The 24,413-nt window shown below is 44.5% G+C and overlaps 1 protein-coding gene across 1 annotated transcript; it reads left to right on the top strand.

Moving 5' to 3' along the window:
- Window positions 1-19,722: 19,722 nt before the first annotated feature.
- LOC148515309 (uncharacterized) lies at window positions 19,723-24,067 on the top strand. Its single transcript, XM_088480127.1, has 2 exons — window positions 19,723-19,772; window positions 22,981-24,067. Exon 2 carries the CDS (start codon window positions 23,024-23,026, stop codon window positions 24,047-24,049), a length of 1,026 nt encoding a protein of 341 aa, XP_088336253.1. The 5' UTR covers window positions 19,723-19,772; window positions 22,981-23,023; the 3' UTR covers window positions 24,050-24,067.
- Window positions 24,068-24,413: the final 346 nt, after the last annotated feature.

Below are 24,413 nucleotides of genomic sequence, written 5' to 3'. Positions count from 1 at the left end.
CATACTACAGAGGGGCCTGCTACTGGGGGGGGCTATACTACTGGGGGGGGTCTGCTACTGGGGGGGCCATACTACTGAGGGGCCTGCTACTGGGGGGGGCCATACTACTGGGGGGGCCTACTACAGGGGGGGCCATACTACAGGGGGGGCCCATACTACAGGGGGGGCTACTACTGGAGCAGCCTACTACTGGGGGGGCCTGCTACTGGGGGAGCCATACTACTGGGGGAGCCATACTACTGGGGGGGCATACTACTGGGTGGCATGCTAATGGGGGGCATACTACTGGGGGGGCCTGCTAATGGGGGACATACTACTGGGGGGGCCTGCTAATGGGGGGCATACTACTGGGGAGCATTCAACTGGGGGCACTGCATAGTGGACCGTACTACTAAGGGGACTGCATAGGGGGCACCACTGCTGGGGGACATTGTGTAAGGGACACCGCTACTGTGGGCATTGTGTAAAAGGGTCACTACTGTGGGCATTGTGTAAAAGGGGCACTACTGTGTGTCGTAACATAAATAAGAGACACTACTTTATGGTGTAATGTGAATCAGGCCCTATGTGCGGTGTAATGCTAATAAGATTGTGCACTGTGACTCCTAGGGCCGTAGCCCACTTTGTAAACAAGTACTGTGACTCTGCTGGCCGTACCCCACTGGGTGGGTGCACTACTTTTCATTTCTGCCACTGCTGTGTGGCAATGTGTCATAGATGTGCTTTATACTGTGGTGTCTGTGTCGTTGTGCCGCTGCTTTGTCGCTTAGTAACCAGTCAGCTCACTGCAACCTTTGGCCAATAATGTTGAAAACAATATTATAAGCTGTGATATGGTCTAAATATTGAGGTTAATAATACTCTAGGAAGAAAAAAAAGACCAATTTATGTGATTTTAGCTTTTTTTGTCAATTTTTGTAAAAAAATCCAAATCCAAATCCAAAGCCAGTCACCGCAGTTTGGCAAATCCAAATCCAAATCCAAAGCCGGACGACGAATTAGAACCAAATCCAAATCCAAATCCGGCAAAAATGGTCCGGCGCACATCCCTAGTTTATACCTGTAAAAAAAGGGTTAAAAGTTTTTTTAAAAAATGACATAGGGCCCCCCTCCAAAAGCCAAACCAGCCCCAGGCTTTGCAGCCAGTGGTGGTTTCTAAAAATACGGGGAACAAAATGTGTAGGGTTCCACCATATTTTAGAAACCAACACCAGGCTGCAGGGACTAGTGCTGGTTTTAAATATAGGGGGCAAAAAAGACGTGGGGTATTATCTATCAATTTAGCAAGATCTTGGATATATCTAAAATTTAGTGTACCCCGAGCGATCCTGGTGGGATCCAGTGCTACTAAAACTTGAAAGCCAGTTGTCTCACTAATTAACTGTGTGGCTTTATGCGCATCATCAGTTTTCATATTTCTTTTGCCTCTGTGTTCATACTGCGTGTGAAGATATGGTGATGGTGTGTTTTATCAAGCATTTCAACATGTGTGAAGGTCATATCTCTTAACAGTTACAGTACTAAGATTGGTCAGACACTTCCCTGATTGGCATAGCACTCCTCCTCCTGACTCCACTCCATCAGTACTACCATCATCTCCCATCTCTCCTATCGGTCCCCCGTCACAGACACCAGATATCCCCGAACAAACCACTAGGATGATGGAAACTCTGGAAGAGAATATGAAAATGAACACAGCAGACCAGTCCATTGCCGCAGCAAGGACCTGCAAATTTCTTTAGCTCAGGTATCTCACTACAACCTTTTAATCCTCTCGAAACAAGCTCGCGATCGACAGGTCCATGTTATCAGCCTTGTCTCCACCGGTTGGTTGGCCTTTTGGCAGTGAGTGGAATGAACCCAGGTATCTCTCTCGGCCACCTTCAAAAATGTGGTATTCGTCAGCAACACCTGATACGGGCCTTCCCAACAATCAAACAACCTGAGCGTAAAGAAATTCAGATCATAACAAATTCTCCAGCTTTGACAGTTCCACCCTTTCATGACAGTTTGCATCAGACATGTTAGAAAATAAAATTTTCAATTTCAGTTGTTCTTACTCATCTTCATAAGACACTGTACAGTAACCTCATTATCATATTTTCACATGAGGCTGCCTGTCAAACAGTATCTCAAAGGGGGACAGATAAAAAAAAAAAAAAAGACGGTATGGGGTGATCTTGATATTATTAATATCCACCAACTTACACGTGTTTGTTTTTAAAGACATCACCTGTGAAATGAGTATCCCTATACTCTGGGGATACTGTATCTGCGTACAACCTTTTGTACAATTAAACCCTGTTATTAATAGCTGTAGGTAGTGTCTTAGCCCCTGGGTTAGGACAGTTTTTAAAGTAATTGACCTTAGCCTGGAATGGCTGCAAGTTGTCCTTAGCAACCTTGTGTACTGTGTGTGAGAGATGAAGCATAACAGTTTAGTATAATTTAAACATGGCATGAATGAAACCGGGCACAACAATAAATCGTCCACATATTGTATCAGAACAGATAAATTGGCAGGTTGAAAAAGATTGTAAACAGTCATATAAGGCCTGGGATATGATACTGGGGTTGTCTATGAAAACTTGGGGCAAACGAATAAGGATCTGATCCATGTATACGAGTGAAATGTCTTGGTAGACATTGGGCACGATTCTATTCAACGCGATGTAAATAGCGCCGGGAGTGAGCTCCCGGAGCTATTCAATACACCGCGCTGCCAAGTCCGACTAATGATTTCTTCTCTCATCCCTCCGGGGATGAGAGAAGAAATCCGACAAAAGTCCCGGCGCGAGGCTGTTTTCTGCCCTTCGTGCCTGGAAAACAGCCTCGGAAGTTAGGTCCGGGAATGCCCGTTATCGCGCCTAAACACCCTGCTTAAGGCACGAGAACGAGCCTTCCCCGACCTAACATCACGATGAATTGAATAGCTCCGGGAGCTATCTCCCGGTGCTATTTACATCGCGTATCGTGCCCTATGATTGGACACATTGTTACGGATGTTACGTAGGTGTTCCTGAATCCTTATCTTAATAGGTCTTTTTGTCTTCCCTAAGTAAACCAAACCGCATCCACAAGTAATACGATAAATAACATAAGTGGTATTACATGTTACTATGGATTTTAGCATGTATTGTTTGCCATTGTCCAATTGACAAGAAAAGGGATGTTTATCCATATATTTGCATACCATGCAATTATTACAAGGAAAACAACAAATTTTTATTTAATGATTTTTATTAATGGTTGTTTTCCTTGTAATAATTGCATGGATCTGATCACTCGTATACATGGATCAGATCCTTATTCGTTTAAATTTACAGTATTAGAACATGTCCCTTCCCACCATTATAATAGGGATTTAGTTTTATCCAAGAAAGAATCCTATTGGATTTATGTATGTAATTCATTAGCCCCATTAGGTTTAAATGAGGGTATGGATATAGGGCCTGATTCAGAGCCGGACCTCTGACCAGAGCGCTCGCTCTGAATCAGCGCCCTCCTACATGAAAATGGAGCGGCCTTATGCGAGCGTACATGATGATGGTCGCGATAGTCAAGACCATCGCGACCATCGGGCTTGCGACGGAGACCCTGCGGTAGGGTCTCGCTGCCGCAAGCCCTGGAGTGATTTTGGCTCTATCAGAGCCAAAATCACTCCCACTGACATCACTAGTGATGTCAGTGGGGCCGGCTTCAGACGGTAGGCGTTCTCATGGGAACGCCTCCGTCTGGCAGCCACGCCCCCGGCACGCCCGCCAAAGGGGGCGTGCTGTCAATCAACATCGACTGCACGCCCCCTTTGGTGAGAGACCCGGAGCGATGGAGAACCCGTCGCTATCCGGGTCTCGCGCATGTGCATGACGGAGCTCCCTCCGTCGTGCGCATGCGCAGTGGGGCAACATCGACCCGCTTGCGAGCGTCCTGCGCTCGCGAACGGGTCTGAATGACCCCTATAGTTTCATTTCTGTGTTAGTATATGTAAACATTTGAATTTTATATTTTATGTCATATATGTATATACAGATTTGTGATGGAAGTATTTTATTCTATATGTATATTTATTTATTATTGCATGTACATGTTGTATATTTATTTTTGACATTAATCATTTTTATTTTTTAGTTGTAATATGTTAAGGATAATTAGTTTGCTCTTACTTTTGCCCTTGCTACCAGTTCCGGGTCTGCTATTGGCTTAAACAGGAGGCCATGTCAGTTCCGGTTTAGGGATGATGAGATGTCACTTATTGTGCCCTCACTGCCCCATTTCTTGTAATATGATAGTTGCCTCATATTCGGATTGATGTATGGGGTTATACTATTTTTACATATAATATCACATGGTTTTGGGCGTTATGTTATTTTTGGAATCCGAAGGACGCCTCTTGATTTTTCTTTTTTCCCCTCACTGTCCCACTACCTAATTGTTTTCAACGTCACGTCACTTCCGGTATTCGGAAGACGTGCGGCGACTTAGTTTGCCTACACTGTCCCTTATTCACTTAGTGTGCATCCGTTGCCTCATATCCGGGGTGGATGCACTATAGTCACAATGTTTTCAGCGTCACGTCACTTCCGGTAATCGGAAGACGTGCGGCGACTTGGCATGCCCACACTGTCCAGTTTCACTTAGCATGCATCCGTTGCCTCACATCCGGGGTGGATGCACCATAGTCACATTGTTTGTAAACGGAGTCACATGACTCTAATATTGGGGTGGATGCACCATAGTCACATTGTTTGTAAACGGAGTCACATGAGTCTAATATTGTTATTTCCGGTAATCGGATGGCGCACAATATCACATTAAGTACTGTGATTGGGATTTGTTAGTATTACAGCACTCCCAGTCGGCGCAATTATATGTGTTGGCAGTCATCCATAGGTCAATTATGGCTCATCATAGTTTAATTTATTCACCAGCTGTACACCAGTATTATAATTTTATTTATGGTCTTCACAAAAGGCAGGCATTTTGGTTAGCTTGATTTTTGTCAATAAATGAATTTCAACATGTTTAATTAAATTAAAGGTATATATCAAAATATAATGTTTTTTTAATGGTAATAGTAAAGGTTATGTATATTTTACTTGTATGAAAATATATTATATATGTGTATTTATGTACAATTTTAATTTCTAAAGTCAGCCATTTTTTGTGGTCACATAGGGATATATGTATCCATGAATGGAGTCATTTTTTATTGTGAAAATGAAAAATCATTTGATTGCTCTAGTGAACTCTTAGCCCTATTTAAAGCATCACAAATGGATCAGGAACTTATCCCTGAGGAAGTTTGTTTACAAACGAAACGCGTTGGCGGTTCCTGGTTGTACTCGTTCAAGTCCACACCTTGGAGGCATTATCACAGAGATCTTCTGAATTCGGTGCCATTCAGTCGGATTACGTTGGACTCCTGGGTTTGGGTGAATTATGCCTGAATGAAATGCTACAAACCAAGTTTTTACTTTGTACGTGTTCATAATCATATGCTGTGAATATAAAGTTTTGATATACTATACCATGATCCTTTCTTGGTTTTTGTTTTCTTGATGCTGGGCTATGTCTCTGGATATCTTATGAAAACCATGTCCTGACTCATCATTTCATTTGATTGGAGTTGAGATAAGCGTAAATATATAAAATTAAATGTACGCACATTACTTATTTTTGAAATTATTCAGTGTCTAACATACTACACTATTAGCGCCTTCTTGTCTTGTTTTTTATGTCTTATTTATAGATCCGCTCTGGCAAGGATCATACAGGAGGAGCAGCTTCTATTTCATTTTACTTTGTTGTTATATTTCTTCTAATTGGAACAAATATCTGTATTCATTAGCGCATTGAGAAGTTTGTGAGTTTTATATATATATATATATATATATATATATATATATATATAGACACACAAACGGCAGTCGGGCGCCACTTACCGCGCAACATGGATTTCAATAGCCTGATGCCTTCCGAGAGAACCCCGCCATGCGGAATCCACCATATACACCACTTTCGGTGGCACTCAGGTAATAAAACAGCACATGACACAGGTAGTAAATATCGATACGTTGGAATACTTCTGTGTCAAGAGCTGTTTTATTACCTGAGTGCCGCCGACAGTGGTGTATGTATATATGTATAGTTCAATGGTCTAGGAAATAAGGAAATAACTGACACAGCTATAATGGCTGTAGTAGTCAACGTTCCAGTTATTTATATAACCTGATATATCCTAAAGACAGTAGATAACTGAAACGTTAACTAGTATAGCTACTGTAGCTACAAAATATGCATCCATATATCCCTATATATCACAATACAACTTTTAAAATCTTTGGTAGGTATCAGAAAACTCGCAGACGGAGCATACCTTTTAGAGGAGGGATGGGGAACCTCAGGCCTGGGGGCCATATAAGGCCCCCGGAATCATTTGGTCTGGCCCTCTTAACTTTTTTCTCCTAGCCTCATCTGGCTAGCAGGGGGCCTATAATGGCACACTGCAGCCAGATTCAATGCAGCAGTGCCGCTTGGAGCTTCCTTAGGACGCTTCATACAGTCACACTGCTGCCCTTACACCTCCCCAGAGCATCCTCAGAATGCTCCGGGCATTGCTGTAATCACCGGTGATTGTGTCCCCGTCCCATGTGACATCACACGGAGGGGGTGTGGCATGCACCAGGCCCGCAAATAATGTTATATATATTGAAATGGCCCTCGGCAGAAAAAAGGTTCCCCACCCCTGTTTTAGAGGCATTGTACTCAGGCTCCAGGACACGGACACCAGGTTCCTAAACAGCAGCAGCCTGTCTTCAAATAGCAGCAGTAGCTGCTGTTGCACAACTCGGTCACGATCACGGACACCAGCAGCTCCTCACCACCTTCATGGAGCTGAGATAGTTACTGGCGTTGGGCATCATGGTAGCAGGAGTGGTGGTGCTCGAGTGACCTCACGTAGCGCGTAGAAGGAGCCCTATAACCGAGTGCAGAGAGGGCTTATGAAGCCTTCCACTGCTCCACAAGTAGTTTTCCCAGCGGTACTTAAACCGTCAGTGTGTGGACAAGTGGAAGTTCAATATTGCAATTTCAGTGAACGGGGTCTTGGGCTGCTAGTTACCAGACTTTGGCCTGTCTCCTGCAGCCCATGCATCGGCGGAGTGCGGCGTCCTCAATCAGGTTATCAAGCGGGTGCCATCTTAAAGGTGAATGTATAAATAGAACTCCTTTTGGCTTGGATATGCACCCAGCACCATTAAAGGAAAAGCGGCACTCCAATAGTGTATTAAATAATCAACATCATCATAGAAAATAAAGATGTCGACGTTTCAAGGCGCGGAGGCCTTTTCATCATGACATACAAAGAAGTCTTCTATGTATGTCCTGATGAAAATGCCTCCTCGCCTTGAAACGTCGACACGCACACACACAATATGTATATATATATATATATATATATATATATATATATATAGTGTTTATACAGTATATATATACTCACACACACAATGTGAATATATATATTATAATTATGTGTATACTGATGTGCCCAGCTATAAAGTGGCATCACAGCGCTATCTCTCACGCCACGTATGGCGCGCCACACACCACGCCATGAGTCGCGCCACAAAGAAAGTTTATTAGTGAAAAAAGTCATTACGTGTAATACAACATTTTGCCCACCAGATGTCACTTTTCCTAAACTACATAGCACATGCGTCAGATTTCATTAAGTGTAATACAACTTTTTGCCCACCAGGTGTCACTTTTCCTAAACTACATAGCGCATGCGTGTGATTTCATGATGTGTAATACAACATTTTGCCCACCAGGTGTCACTTTCCAATGTACCGTACGGTATGTTCTGTATCACCGGCCCGATGATTGTTTGACAGAAGCTTAGACATTAGACTTTACAAACTACAGAACTCTATTAATGGGTGAAGCGTGTGGCCTAGCGGTCTAATGCCTAGTCTCACTGCTTCTCCTCTCTTCTTGTTCCGTGGGTTCGAGACCTTGAAAATACAGTATGTTTTTTTAATTTATTTTTAAAATCTTCACTTAAAATATTCAGTATTCAATACAGTACATGTGGAGCGCATGTCTGCCCAGTGCTTCGGGAGTCAAACAGCGAAACTAGGATTTTTATTATTGTACATACAGTACTGTACCTTAGAACGCAAACTTGCGTCAATGCCGGCGCGGACATTATAGTTATTTATTATGACCATCAAGTGGCAATGGGCCCTGTTAAAGAAACTGGTTTCTGTATATCAAACTGACTGCGCATTTAAACCGCAAAATTGCGTCAATGTCTGCGCGTGCCCAGTGGTTGGATTTTAATCACAATGGAATGTGTGCCCCATGTCCAGTGGAGCCAAGCCATACATTAAGTAGCGCTATTTTATGGCGCATGCCCAGTTGCCTATATTGCTAACAGTACTGTTGAATTTTGACACTAGTGCCATTCTGCACTGTCCGAGACTTACAGTACCGCACAGTATACACAATAGTAAATTCATTACTACAGTACATAAGGTGCTACAGTAGTGGACTAACAGCAGTTTGTAGGGCAGATGCAGAGCGCAAACTTGCGTCAATGAAAATGCTGTCTTAGATTTGGTAACATTATTAATTTAATATGTTTAGTAACTGATAGTTGACTGTGTATAAGAGAGGGGTCTCTATAGTACAAACTGACTCTGCGTTTAAACCGCAAAATTGCGTCAAAGTCTGCGCGTGCCCAGTGGTCGGATTTTAATCACAATGGAATGTGTGCCCCAAGTCCAGTGGAGCCAAGCCATACATTAAGTAGCGCTATTTTATGGCGCATGCCCAGTTGTCTGTATTGCCAACAGTACTGTTGAATTTTCACACTAGTGCCATTCTGCACTGTCCGAGACTTACAGTACCGCACAGTATACACAATAGTAAATTCATTACTACAGTACATAAGGTGCTACAGTAGTGGACTAACAGCAGTTTGTAGGACAGATGCAGAGCGCAAACTTGCGTCAATGAAAATGCTGTCTTAGACTTGGTAACATTATTAATTTAATAAGTTTAGTAACTGATACTTGACTGTGTATAAGAGAGGGGTCTCTCTAGTAGAAACTGACTCGGCGTTTAAACCGCAAAATTGCGTCAACTGTCAGCACAGTTTGCGTTGTGGTAACTTATAGCCAGTTCTGATGGGTTACGGTACAAATAGGATCTCTGGCTTGTGCCCAGTGGCGGGGTTGCAATGCATTGCCAGTGGTGCTGCGCCATAGCCATAACCTTGTTCACTATAGTACTGTAGTTCAGTCTTGTTATCCAACCCTTACAAAAATCAATCTATTGTACTGTATATGTGCCCAGCTACAGTACTGTAGTTTGTTGCTCCATACGGTACGCCATACAGTATACCGCATTGTTGCGCGCTACACTGTGGCGTATTGAGTCTCATAGCACTGCGCATGCCCAGTTGTCTGTATTATACGGTACTTATAACTGTAGTTGTAAGTACAATACGGTAGACATTGTAGTGATTCCCTGACTCTAGGAACTACAGTACAGTAGATGCAGTAGTCTAGGGGGCTAATGCCTAGCCCTACTGCATCTACCATTTTCTTGTCCCGCTGGTTCGAGACCTTTAAAGTACATACTTTATACGGTAATTTTATTTTGTTTTAAATCTTCACTAATACAGTACATTATCCAGAAATTCTGGTATTTCTATGCCACAGTACTTTGACCAAAAAGTCTAACCTTGTTAATAAAAAATAAAAAGTGTAACCTTTCAACCTTCGAACCCGCAAAAGGGTTGTACAGGCAGCGTAATGTATTGGTTTGATTATTTACCATTACACTACAGCCGCCTGCAATACCAAGTTTGCACCTGGCTTGAGTGTTTCCTACAATACTGTACGTCATCGTATCTCAGGCGCATGCCCAGATCTACTGTATACCCATTAAGCGTTTTTTTTTTCTTTTACTAAACTCAGTACATTTTATATATTAGGGGGTAAATGTACTAAGATGGTAGTGCTATTAAGTGATTTTGCCCATAGCAACCAATCTGATTCCAGGTATTACTGTACAGTATCTTCTAGAAGGTGCTACTGTAGATAAATGTCTCACATTCTAGACAGTAGTTTCACTAACAGTTCCTGCAGTTATGAAATCACTATTCTGTGGTGCTAAATTGTAGGGCACCGTCACTTTTGAATATTCAGTACAGGCACATTCATAGCGGCACACTAGTTGTCCTAGCAGACGGGGGATGGTGTCTTTGGCAATGGTGACAATTCGTAGCATTTTTCAGGACACTAGGGCAGAGCTGACTGCTTACAGTAAATGGATTAACAAAGCTTCCTTTATTATGGTAATGTGAGGCTCTTGGCTTGCTTTGGGGGAAGGGACCTGATGCACTGTGTATGACTCTCGGCCCACTGGGCATGCGCCAGAAATCCCATCGCAACCCTCCTACTGGGCATGCGCCCGCCAGAGATGGAAATGCAACAGAATACAATACTGTACCGACTGCAGTAATACAGCCAACTGCGCATGCTCAGTGATAGCATAGCGCTACATGGCGTATGGCTTGGCGCCACAGATCCCATTGTACCCCCCTCCATTTCTAATCCATCGCAGATGGCTGACAGCCACCGTAGCGCCAACCGTGTAATACAGAGAGCTCTCTCTCCTACAGATCCCACTACTACCGTACTTAGTGTGCAAGGTTGGAGCAGCATCACCAATGTCATCAGTTTGGGATGCTACGCTATTTTGCGCATCAAACGCACAGTCAGCTTTGAACACAGAGCGCTCTCTCACAGACGGAAAGCACTCTCAGACACAGTCCAAGGGACGTAGCCATAGTGCGCGAGGCTGAGACCGCATATGCGTTGTCGCATGTTTGCGTTTTGCGGTTTCTGGGCGCACAGTTTGTGATGCAGAGGCCTGCCTCACATTCTAGACAGTAGTTTCACTAACAGTTCCTGCAGTTATGAAATCACTATTCTGTGGTGCTAAATTGTAGGGCACCGTCACTTTTGAATATTCAGTACAGGCACATTCATAACGGCACACTAGTTGTCCTAGCAGACGGGGGATGGTGTCTTTGGCAATGGTGACAATTCGTAGCATTTTTCAGGACACTAGGGCAGAGCTGACAGCTTACAGTAAATGGATTAACAAAGCTTCCTTTATTATGGTAATGTGAGGCTCTTGGCTTGCTTTGGGGGAAGGGACCTGATGCACTGTGTATGACTCTCGGCCCACTGGGCATGTGCCAGAAATCCCATCGCAACCCTCCTACTGGGCATGCGCCCGCCAGAGATGGAAATGCAACAGAATACAATACTGTACCGACTGCAGTAATACAGCCTACTGCGCATGCTCAGTGATAGCATAGCGCTACATGGCGTATGGCTTGGCGCCACAGATCCCATTGTACCCCCCTCCATTTCTAATCCATCGCAGATGGCTGACAGCCACCGTAGCGCCAACCGTGTAATACAGAGAGCTCTCTCTCCTACAGATCTCACTACTACCGTACTTAGTGTGCAAGGTTGGAGCAGCATCACCAATGTCATCAGTTTGGGATGCAACGCTATTTTGCGCATCAAACGCACAGTCAGCTTTGAACACAGAGCGCTCTCTCACAGACGGAAAGCACTCTCAGACACAGTCCAAGGGACGTAGCCATAGTGCGCGAGGCTGAGACCGCATATGCGTTGTCGCATGTTTGCGTTTTCTGGGCGCACAGTTTGTGATGCAGAGGCCTGTCTCACATTCTAGACAGTAGTTTCACTAACAGTTCCTGCAGTTATGAAATCACTATTCTGTGGTGCTAAATTGAAGGGCACCGTCACTTTTGAATATTCAGTACAGGCACATTCATAGCGGCACACTAGTTGTCCTAGCAGACGGGGGATGGTGTCTTTGGTAATGGTGACAATTCGTAGCATTTTTCAGGACACTAGGGCAGAGCTGACTGCTTACAGTAAATGGATTAACAAAGCTTCCTTTATTATGGTAATGTGAGGCTCTTGGCTTGCTTTGGGGGAAGGGACCTGATGCACTGTGTATGACTCTCGGCCCACTGGGCATGCGCCAGAAATCCCATCGCAACCCTCCTACTGGGCATGCGCCCACCAGAGATGGAAATGCAACAGAATACAATACTGTACCGACTGCAGTAATACAGCCAACTGCGCATGCTCAGTGATAGCATAGCGCCACATGGCGTATAGCTTGGCCCCACAGATCCCATTGTACCCGCATATGCGTTGTCGCATGTTTGCGTTTTGCGGTTTCTGGGCGCACCATAGCCACAGTATGAAATCACTATTCAGTGAAATACAGTACAGTACAGAGCCCTCTCTGGGCACTATAGTGTCCAGAGCAGACAGTGACAAAAAAAAATATACAGTACGGTACAGTATATTCTTTTCCAGGGATCGAACCCCGGACCATAATTCTACCAAAGTGATCACCTAACCACTAGCCCACACGACAGCTACAGTGAACCACAGAGAGTGGCCTCATCCTTGGGCACTCCTCCCGCTGCTGTTTTTTAATTAAAAAATAAAAATAAAAAATTGTCATACTGTAATGCATCCCATATCAGTGAAAGCTGTGCGTGCATCTAATTATTCTACAGTATCGGTTATACCGTGACAACAACTCCGGCAACTTCTCTACTATTCAGTTACTGCACCGTACCGTATGTATAATACAGTATGTGCAGTGATTTGTACAGTATATTATGTGACATTAAAAATACAGTATGGGTTGTGCGTTCATGCAAATGCTGTGAATATGATAGACATTCAGTACAGTGGAGCACTCGCCACCCAGCGGTTAAGCACTATATTACATGCAATTACAAAAGTGGAGCACTCGCCACCCAGCGGTTAAGCACTGTATTACATGCCGTACCATATCCTTCGTTGAAGAATACCACGGTATTCCACAAGTCCATGGCGCGACTTAGAGGCCTGCACGCCACGCCACAAGTCCGTGGCGCGACTCACGCCACGCCATGAGCAACAAAATAGCTGGGCAGATCTGTATATTTAAAAAAAAAAATATATATATATATATATAGATATATATAAAGATATATATAGATATACATACTCAGCCTGCCCCCTGCATTATATAGCTAATTTATTCTACTACTACTACTATAAAGCAGCAGAAGGACTGACAGGCATCTCACCTCGGGAGACTCAGACACCCTGCTGCTGCCAGGACGTCTTCACAGAGCTCCTGTGTCTATGGTGCCAGGTAGACATAGTGGCTGCTTGAGGGTGCGGTAGTGGCGGCAGGTGGCTCTCGTGACGTCACACGCACGTGACGCGGAGGCAGCGCCGCTGCCAAGTAATTGTTTTATCAGCGCTGGGAGGGCTAGTGAAGCCCAGCCCTCCACTGCGTGCCGCCATCATGGCGGCTTTTGATCACCAGCGCCGGGGAGGAGAAAGGAAGGGGGGGTGCGCGGCCGGGAGAGAGGGTGCACGGCCGGGTGGGGGGGCCGGACAGCTACTGGTAGGCTGCTGTAGAAGGGAGAAAATAAATCCTGTCTACAGCAGCACACATACATCAGCTGTCTGTGGGCCTATTCTGATGGTGGGCCTGGAGCTAAAGCTCCATCAGCCTCATTGTTAATCCGGCCCTGCCGACAGATATTTCCCCTGTTCCTCCCTAGGAGCAGAGCACAGATATCGGGGCAAATACACTGTGAGACATCTCACAGTGAATGCCCGCAATATCTGCAGGGTGTCAGGCTGCCAGATAAAATGTCTGTGGGTCTGACAGGCATTTTATGTGGCAGTGTATGCCCAGCATAACTAATCAAACCCACAAGCGCAGTGTCATCACAGCACTAGCAGATACTCACATTGTCAGTGTGCGCCAGGACTGTGAGGGACACAGTTACATGCCCCGACAATGGAGAGGAAGGCAGTCCCAGCAGGGGAGAAGGAGAGCTGGGGCGGGACCCACAAGCTGCATGCTGCCTTCACAGCAACGCACAATAGTCACTGCTTGCAGTGAACTACTCCCGCCCATTCCAGACTGACAGTACTCTCTAATTGGCCCATGAAGTACAGTAAAGCCTGGCTCTGATTGGCCAGGACTCCAAGCAGGCAGCTGAAGTGAAAGAGCAGGGATGGGGGCTGGCAAGATTACTGAGCAAGCTTTTCCCTACAGGGTCCACTCCGCTCAGCAAGTGTCCTGTCATAAAGCAGACAGGCGGCCCATGGATGCACAAATCTTTAACAGGCCAGCCAGATGCAGGGCCAAACCATTCAATAGAGGTCCGACCCGGCTGTGGTTTTGTTTACCATTTTGTGAGTTGCACCTATAGGTCTCAGCATTCATGGACGTGAGTATGTGGTGGCACTTGTAGTTCTCCAAGTGGTAGCATGCCCTGGCAGCAATGGGTATGCCAGTATGCTGGTGCTCATAGTACTAAATGTGCCAGAATATCCATACACTGTAAGGTGGCCATATTAGAATCAGTAGTGCAACATGGAAAAACATCACAATCACTACAATTTGTACAAATTAACCCACACCCACTGCACCAATGATGTGGGATTGGGAATACCCTAGTGCCGGGGTGCTCGACCTCAGTCCTCAAGTATTCCGAAAAGGTCTGTGGAACCAAGTGCGATAATTATTGACCCAGCAAAATAGAATAACTCACTGTGCATAATTAATAAAAATCTACAAAACATGACCTGCTGGAGAAATTTGGGGCAGCTTGTAATGTTTTTGCTGTCCTATTCCCCCAAAGAATAAAGCCCACACTGCAGGTTTCCCAATATATTAGTAACAGATCTGGCAGCCTAATGATGGTACTGAGATTTTCAGGGGGAGAGTGATCACCTTGCTTTCAGAAAGAAACAATGGAAAGAGTTACAGAGGCTTAGACCTACACACTTTTGTGTGTACAGTACATGCATGCAGTTAGTATAAATCCAACTGTACATAACCCCACACAGCACTAATAAATCAACTTCTTAATTAAAGATGTTGAAATCACTATTGTGATAAATAAATCAAGTTATTGCTGCTGAGGAGCATTGGGGACATGGAAACTTAAAGAAAATGCATGATCACTTGCAATATAACTTGGAATAGACCTGACACCTGCAGCACCATATATCTGTCTACAGGCCACTTACTGTATGTGCAGTCCCTTCAGTGGCCTATTATGGGCTAAGAGGACTCCACATGCTCCCTCAGACATCTCCACATGTCCTTTATGTGCCATCAGACCCCTCCTCTAACTTGTAGGTCTTCCTCCAGCTCCGGCTGTATGTTCACCCCCCTGCCTGCTGCTGCTGCTGGAAGCGCCTCCCCTCTGTTCACCAGTGACAACTTGTAAGTGCTTCTTCTATTAACTGTTTATTTACTATAAACAGTTAATTGAAGAAGAACTTAGAAAGTGTCACTGGGGAACAGAGGGGAGGCGCTTCTGGCAGCATGCGGCAAGGGGAGAACAGAGGATAGTATTGCAGCCCTCTCTGCACAGCTCACATCTCCCTGCCGGTCGCGTCCCTTTAAAGCCGTCCACAAGCGACAGCCCCCGGGGTCTGCACCAGCGGCTGGGACACAGAACAGCCGGGCAGAACCGGCCAGGAAGGAAAGAAGGGGAGAGGCGGGTTTCCGGGGGACAAATAGGAGAGTGAATGTTGGGAAAGGCCAATTGCAAGTGGATCATATATAAATGACCCCCCTGTGTGGATTCCAAGTGTTATGTTTGTTGCCTAAGGCTATTTAAGCCTTGCACTACTACATATACTTATTCAAATGTATAAATTGGTGTCTGCCCACTTTACCAACCTATTTCATGCCCAAAACCTTGTTGGGCAAGGCCATTTGCAAGTGGGTCATATATAAGTGAGCCACCCCCCCTCCCTGTGGATTCCAAGTGTCAAATTTGGTACCCAAGGCTTTTTAACCCTTGCACAACTACAGCTACTTATTCAAATGTAGAAAATCTGGTGTTTGTGCCAACTTTACCACCCTATTTCATGGCCAAAACCTTCTTGGGCAAGGCAAATTGCAAGTGGGTCGTATGTAAGTGACCCCCTTGTGTGGATTCCAAGTGTCAAATTTGGTACCCAAGGCTTTTTAACCCTTGCACAACTACAGCTACTTATTCAAATGTAGAAAATCTGGTGTTTGTGCCAACTTTACCACCCTATTTCATAGCCAAAACCTTCTTGGGCAAGGCAAATTGCAAGTGGGTCGTATGTAAGTGACCCCCTTGTGTGGATTCCAGGTGTCAAATTTGTTGCCCAAGGCTCTTTAACCCTTGCACAACTACAGCTATTTAGTCAAATTTATAAAATCTGGTCCTGGTGCCCACTTTACCACCCTATTTCATGCCCAAAACCTTGTTTTAGCATATCATATTGTACGTGGTTCATATGTAAGTGACCCCCTTGTGTGGATACCAGGTGTCAAATGTGTTGCAGAATGTAATTTAACCCTTGCACAACTACATATACTTATTCAAATATATAAAATCTGGTCCTTTTGCCAACTTTACCACCCTATTTCATGTCCAAAACCTTGTTGGGCAAGGCCAATTGCAAGTGAGTCATATGTAAATGACCCCCCTGTGTGTATTCCAACTGTTATACTTTTTTGCCCAAGGCTATTTAACCCTTGCCCAACTACAGCTACTTATTCAAATGTATAAATTGGTTCCTGTGCCCACTTTAATGCCCTATTTCATGCCCAAAACCTTGTTGGGCAAGGCCAATTGCAAGTGGGTCATATGTAAGTGACCCCCCCCTGTGGATTCCAAGTGTCAAATTTGTTATTCAAGGCTTTTTAACCCTTGCACTACAGCTACTTATTCAATTGTAGAAAATCTGGTGTTTGTGCCCACTTTACCACCCTATTTCATGCCCAAAACCTTGTTGGGCAAGGCCAAATGCAAATGGGTCATATGTAAGTGACCCCCCTCTGTGGATTCCAACTGTCAAATTTGTTGCCCAAGGCTATTTAACCCTTGCACAACTACAGCTATTTATTCAAATGTAGAAAATCTGGTGTCTATGCCCACTTTACCACCCTATTTCATGCCCAAAACCTTTGTGGGCCAAGCAATATACAATTGAATATTGTGTAATAGATATTCTTTTTTTTTTATACAATGTAAACCTAGTGATTCAATTTGATTTAATTTAATGTAACATGTTCTGAAGAAGACTGAAAATAAAAGGGTATAGGAATCTCATGCGCACACAGGCGTCTGCAGTAGGGAAGTATTAGAGGAGGGTCATCCACCTCCTGAAGATAAAAAGTCAGTAAGAATGTTAATACAACCCACTACTGCGCACAGCCTCTAATAAAAATGGTAAAATCGTCTACACTTAAAATAACATATTATACATACAATATGAGAGGATTCATCTGATTGAGGATGTACTTACAGGATTTTTCAAGTCCAAGTCCTATCCCAAACCAACAGGGATTTTCAATCCTAAAAAAATAAAGTCTTTATCCTTTTCCAGGGATGATAAAGTCTTTAGGTCGTAATCCTCGGATGATGGAAAACAAGAGAGAAGGAGAAAAACCAATGGTATAGTACATTCTTTGTAGTCGTAGTCCCACACCCAGTTGTGTAAATTTGGCTGTTTCTCTCCTTTTTTACTGTATTATGTAGATATTCGTACCATACTCACGTGGAAACCGAGTAGTATTCACCCATAAAGGTATCTTTTAATCAGTGTTCTTTATGTTCTATGATTCATATCACATATGGAATATTCACCTGTGTGGGAGTATCAGCCAAACAGAACAATGGGCATACCCCAACTCACAGTCACACGTGCTGAGACAGATGTATCAAGATACATTTTAAGTTCCTCCTGCAATCACTCCTTTTTCTCTGTGTTCACTTCGTGTCTCGTGAGGAAACCACCGGGTTATATAATATATATGTCAGCTACTTATTCAAATGTAGAATATCTGGTCCCTGTGCCCACTTTACCACCCTATTTCATGCCTAAAACCTTGTTGGGCAAAGGCCAATTGCTGGGTCATTTTTAAGTGATCCCCCTCTGTGGATTCCAGGTGTCAAATTTGTTGCCCAAGGCTATTTAACCCTTGTACAACTACAGCTACTTATTCAAATGTAGGAAATCTGGTGTCTGTGCCCACTTTGCCACCCTATTTCATGCCCAAAAGCTTTGTGGGCCAAGCAGAATACATTTGAATTTTGTGTAATAGACATTCTATTTGTTTATACAATGTAAACCTAGTGATTCAATTTGATTTAATTGTTTTAATAGAACATGTTCTGAATAAGAAGCTGGAAATGAATAAGAAGTGAATAAGAAGCTAACTTCAGCCTCATCAATAAAACTTGTTTTAAAAAAATAAAATTAATTTATCATTTAATAAATGTATCTACATTGACATTCTGAGTAGATATTTCGACAGGAAAATTGTGACATCTTCCCCAGGCAAAACAGGCAAAGACAGTTCAACACCAATATATCTGCAATTTGAAAGTGGAAACACCGGTCCTAGGAATCTACATCCATGTACTGCGGTAAGTGTTGTTTTGCGGGGGATGTAGTTTGGAAGCCGACGGTCTAAATGCCGACCGCCGGCTTCCAGACTTTCTAATCCCGGCGTGGTACTAATGACAGGCGTCGAAAACTCGACGCCTGTCATTAACCAGACGCCGGAAGACCGACACCCGGCATACCAAACGAAGGTAAGCCGGCCGCGGGCAGCCGCGGGGGGGGGGGGGGCGGGAGGTTTAGGTTTAGGGCTCCTGGGGGGACTTTGGGTTAGGCACCCCCCCGGGAGGGTTAGGTTTAGGCTAGGGGAAGGGGGGTTGGGGTTAGGCACCCCCGGGGGGAGGTTAGGGTTAGGCACCCCCCCCGGGAGACTTAGGTTTAGGCTGCGGGGAAGGGGGGGTTAGGTTTAGGCACATAGAGGGGGGATTAGGGTTAGGCACTTGGGGGGAGGTTAGGGTTAGGCACCCCTAAGGGAGGGTAAGGGGGGGGGGAATTAGGTTAGTGATACTTACCTTAGGGACGATCAGGATTTTCACCCTTGCCGGGCTGCCGCTGTCGGGATTTGAACCGCCGGCCAGGCTGTGCTGCGCCCAGCGCCGTCCTGTGTTGCCGCCCCTTCCCTCCTCTGCTCCCTCCACGAGCTTAAATGTGTACTATAGCGCTGGGAGCAAGGTGGGCGTTTCCTGCGCCCTCCGGAAACAGTAGCGCTCCGGGCGATGGAGCGGCCTGCCCGTGGCTGGAGCCGCTACTGGCCAGTCTTGCGTCTGGCGGTAATACCTACTACACCCGTTTTGCGGTTTGTACTGGCTCAGCTCCATCACCTATAGTAGTTATAACGTATAGCAATGACATCATTTTAACATATTTTATTAAAGTAATATGGAACTCTGATCAAAAGACCTAAATTATTCTGAATAAAAGAATATTTATTACGAGAGAAATAGGGGGATATAAAATTGGGGATATTACAATTGTTATCACATAACGTATTATGTAATTATTACACTAGCATTTATCCAACAACAAACTGTTATACAATTCTGGGAGAAGGGAAAACAGAAATCACGCCAGCGGGGCCCCGATGGAGCAGCGGGTATCTCCGGCCTGTGATTGGGTAGCCGTTGCCAGGGGATGGTAGCCTTGCCGGCGTGCGACAGGGCGGACCGGCCATCTTTGGTGTGTCGGATTGTGCGTGTGGAGGCGGCGAGTGGACGGGAAGGAGCGAAGCAGGTGAGTGTGTGACTGGGGAGACTGGGCTACTAGGACAGTGCTGCGGGAAACATAATGGTGACTGATGTGCAGGTATGGAGTGAATGTAGTGGGAAGGGTGACATGGGGAAGGAGACACCGGAGAAGGAGGGGAAGAGGGAGATGAGGATTCAGCGATGGAGATACAAATAGGAAAACTTAGGTTACAGAGAGGATCAGAACAAAGGAGGGCGGGGAGATGAGAGACACCTGGACGGCGCTCAGAGCAGAGCTGGGAAGCTGTCAAGGTTGCTATGAGAGGATGGGAGCTGGGCAGCTGGCAGGGATGCTATGAGAGGATGGGAGCAGGGCAGCTAACAGGGATACTATGAGAGGATGGGAGCTGGGCAGCTGGCAGGGATGCTATGAGAGGATGGGAGCTCGGCAGCTAACAGGGATACTATGAGAGGATGGGAGCTGGGCAGCTGGCAGGGATGCTATGAGAGGATGGGAGCTGGGCAGCTGGCAGGGATGCTATGAGAGGATGTGAGTTGGGCAGCTGGCAGGGATGCTATGAGAGGATGGGAGCTGGGCAGCTGGCAAGGATGCTATGAGAGTATGGGTGCTGGGCAGCTGAGATGCTATGAGAGGATGGGAGCTGGGCAGCTGGCAGGGATGCTATGAGAGGATGGGAGCTGGGCAGCTAACAGGGATACTATGAGAGGATGGGAGATGGGCGGCTGGCAGGGATGCTATGAGAGTATGGGAGCAGGGCAGCTGGCAGGGATGCTATGAGAGGATGGGAGCTGGGCAGCTATCAGGGATGCTATGAGAGGATGGGAGCTGGGCAGCTGGCAGGGATGCTATAAGAGGATGGGAGATGGGCAGCTGGCAGGGATACAATGATAGGGTGGGAGATGGGCAGCTGGCATGGATGCTAAAAAAGGGTGGCATGGAGAGAGGTGAAGATTAGGATGCTAGAATGGAATGATAAAAAAAAATATGCTACCATGTGCCAATGAATATGAGGCAGTTTTTAAGTAGATATATTAGATATATAGATAGATAGATAGAGTGCATCCGGAAAGTATTCACAGCGCTTCACTTTTTCCACATTTTGTTATGTTACAGCCTTATTCCAAAATGGAATAAATTCATTTTTGTCCTCAAAATTCTACACACAATACCCCATAATGACATCATGTAAAAAGTTTCTTTTGAGATTTTTGCAAATTTAATAAAGAAAAATTAAAACTAAGAAATCATATGTACATAAGTATTCACAGCTTTTGCCATGGAGCTCAAAATTAAGCTCAGGGGCATCCTGTTTCCACTGATCATCCTTGAGATGTTCCTACAGCTTAATTGGAGTACACCTGTGGTAAAATCAATTGATTGGACATGATTTTGAAAGGCATACGCCTGTCTATATAAGGTCCCACACTTGACAGTGCATGTCAGAGCACAAACCAAGCATGAAGTCCAAGGAATTGTCTGTAGATCTCAGACAGGATTGTCTCGAGGCACAAATCTGCTTTGAAGGTCCCAATGAGCACAGTGGCCTCCATCATCCGTGAATGGAAGAAGTTCGGAACCACCAGGACTCTTCCTAGAGTTGGCCGGCCATCTAACCTGAGCATTTGGGGGAGAAGGGCCCTAGTCAGGGAGGTGACCAAGAACCTCATGGTCACTCTGTCAGAGCTACAGCATTCCTCCTCTCTGTGGAGAGAGGAGAACCTTCCAGAAGGACAACCATCTCTGCAGCAATCCACCAATCAGGCCTGTATGGTAGAGTGGCCAGACGGAAGCCACTCCTTAGTAAAAAGCACATGGCAGCCCGCCTGGAGTTTGCCAAAATGCACCTGAAGGACTCTCAGACCATGACAAACAAAATTATCTGGTCTGATGAGACAAAGATTGAACGCTTTGGCGTGAATGCCAGGCGTTATGTTTGGAAGAAACCAGGCACCGTGCAACACCAGGCCACTCTGGAGAGATCTGAAAATGGCTGTGCACCCCAATCCAACCTGATGGAGCTTGAGAGGAGCTGCAAAGAGGAATGGGCGAAACTGCCCAAAAGATAAGTTTGCCAAGCTTGTGGCATCATATTAAAAAAAACTTGAGGCTGTAATTGCTGCCAAAGGTGCATCAACAAAGTATTGAGCAAGGCTGTGAATACTTATGTACATGTGATTTCTTAGTTGTTTTTTTTCATTAAATTAGCAAAAATCTAAAAAAAACTTTTTACACGTTGTCATTATGGGGTATTGTGTGTAGAATTTTGAGGACAAAAATGAATTTATTCCATTTTGGAATAAGGCTGTAACATAACAAAATGTGGAAAAAGTGAAGCGCTGTGAATAGTTTCCGGATGCACTGTAGATAGATAGCTGCAGAGGGAGATGGAATCTCACACAACTCACACAAACAATAAAATAGATGTATTCTCAGTACAGTGATGGTGTGTTACTTTAAGTATCAAAATTCATTTTCATATGTTAATTGATTGTTTTAGATGAAAAAAATCATTAACTCATGTAGTATCCCCAGACTATTGCTTTTTTCATAACTTAAATTTAATACAAATTTATTAGCCAAAATATTATTAACACTGTCTGGTCATGGACCATATAATGTATTAATTGTGAACTTTAATTTTAGTGTTTACTACTACTGTAACTAGTCACTTTCTGGTATAAAGCAGGCACATATTCTACTGTTGGCTGCAAGAGTAAAGCAGGATCATATGCCACCTTTGCCAAGCTGGGTGCTTGTTTCATATACAGCCAGCTCTGCCAGCAATATAAAATGATCCTTTTTGCAGGGCGCATTTTGCTCTTCCAAATTCTGTCCAACTTAGCATTAGCACTGATGCATGCTATAGTTTGAGTTTTATTGATTTTAAATATAAATATGCCAGCACAGTACATCTCACTCCAAAGCGAGACCACGTGGCAGCTAGTGGTATACTTGTATGTTTAGGATGATGTCACAGAGAGGGTGTTGCAATATGTTTATTTTTATTTTTTTAAATCTCCATCTATATTACTAGATACCATAACTGCTGTTGGAAATCTTAGTTCAACATTATGTTGTGCATCTCTACAATTTCTTGTGTTTACTTTACATCACAAACTCAACAACTAGCAGAGTTATGAGCATTAAAGATAATCAAAGAGAACAAAAATAGTAATTTTCATGCACAATACATTGTCTATTAATTTATTGTATTTTTTATTTTATCTAAAAGGGGAAGAAAGCATTGGTGTATCGTCAAACACTACCCCTGAGCCATGGTGAAGATCTTTGTTGGTGGAGTGTCACCATCTGCTTCCCCTGAGGAGTTAAAGAAGCTTTTTGAAAGGTATGGTCAGGTGAACGAGTGTGACATCCTCAAAAACTATGCCTTTGTCCACATGGAACGTGAGCAAGACGCCCACCGAGCTATAGGTGAGCTGCACAAACAGGAGTTTTATGGCTCCCATCTCACTGTGGAATATGCAACATCGAAGATACGCAATGCCACCAAAATATATGTGGGCAACGTCTCCAGTAGGGCAACTACATCTCAAGTGAAGGAGTTATTTGAGAAGTTTGGCAAAGTGGTAGAGTGTGACATTGTCAAAAATTATGCTTTTGTGCACATGGCCAAGGAGAGGGAAGCTATGGATGCCATCTTACACCTTAATGACACGCCTCTAGAGGACCAGAAGATTTTCGTGACACTGTCCAAGAGCAACAATGCACCAAAGAGCTCCAAGTTAGGCTCTGCAAATGTGGTGGCAGCTCCAACAGCTCCACCACCGCCACCTCCTCCACCACCACCTGCGTATTACTTTCACCGTGGACGTCTTCCACCACCCCCACCTCCTTTCTCGCCATTTCCACCTCGTTCTTGGTATGAGAGAGAGTACTATGAGAGGTACACCTATGACTTTTATGACAGAAGTGGGCTTGGAGCTCGTGCTACATATGATAGAGCCCTCACTCCAGCAGCGGTTGTGGCAGCAGCCGCTGCAGCACTGCCTGCAGCACCTGTAGCTGCGGCCCCTCCAGCTCCACCATCATTAAGTGCAGCTTTGGCTCCTGCAGCATACAGGGACAGAAGCCCGGTAGGGAGAAGAACAGCAGCAGCAGCAGCAGTAATGGCACAGTATGCTGATCCATATGGTGCATCTCAAGCCTACAGCCAGAGTTACAGCCAAGCCTACGCCTCTGCTTTCTCTCAATATAGTTTGGGAGCAGCAGGTTACAGTCCCGCTGAGTACTACGAGAAATATGCTAACGGGTATGCAGGCCAGTACAGCCAAACTTATTAAGCCACACAAATCCACCTACTACACCGCTCTTTTCCTAGTCTGCTTCTTTTACTCTCTGCAGAGTTTGCAAAGAGAGATGAGAGAAAATCGTTCACAGTTAGCCGACTTGTAGGATTTAGACCTCTATCAACTCCAGTAAACATAGCAGCATGAGAAAGGGAAGCAGCAAATGGGTGAATGGTTAATATACTGTCCTAATGATAAAATAAATCTAGCCTTACAGGATACTGAGTCAAAAATATAGCATGTCTCTCCATAATTAGGAGGTATATATATATATATATATATATATATATATATATATATGTGTATATATATATATATATATATATATATATATATATGTATATAATATATATATGTG

Source organism: Taudactylus pleione, unplaced genomic scaffold (genome assembly GCF_031769625.1).
Source record: "Taudactylus pleione unplaced genomic scaffold, aTauple2 ptg000250l, whole genome shotgun sequence".
Lineage (NCBI taxonomy): Eukaryota > Metazoa > Chordata > Amphibia > Anura > Myobatrachidae > Taudactylus > Taudactylus pleione.
The sequence above is the reverse complement of the archived record's forward strand: the minus strand, read 5'-3'. Positions and strand labels throughout refer to the sequence as shown.

Coding starts and splice junctions, on each gene's coding strand:
- LOC148515309 (XM_088480127.1), top strand. CDS start 23,024: ATGGTGAAGATCTTTGTTGGTGGAGTGTCACCATCTGCTTCCCCTGAG.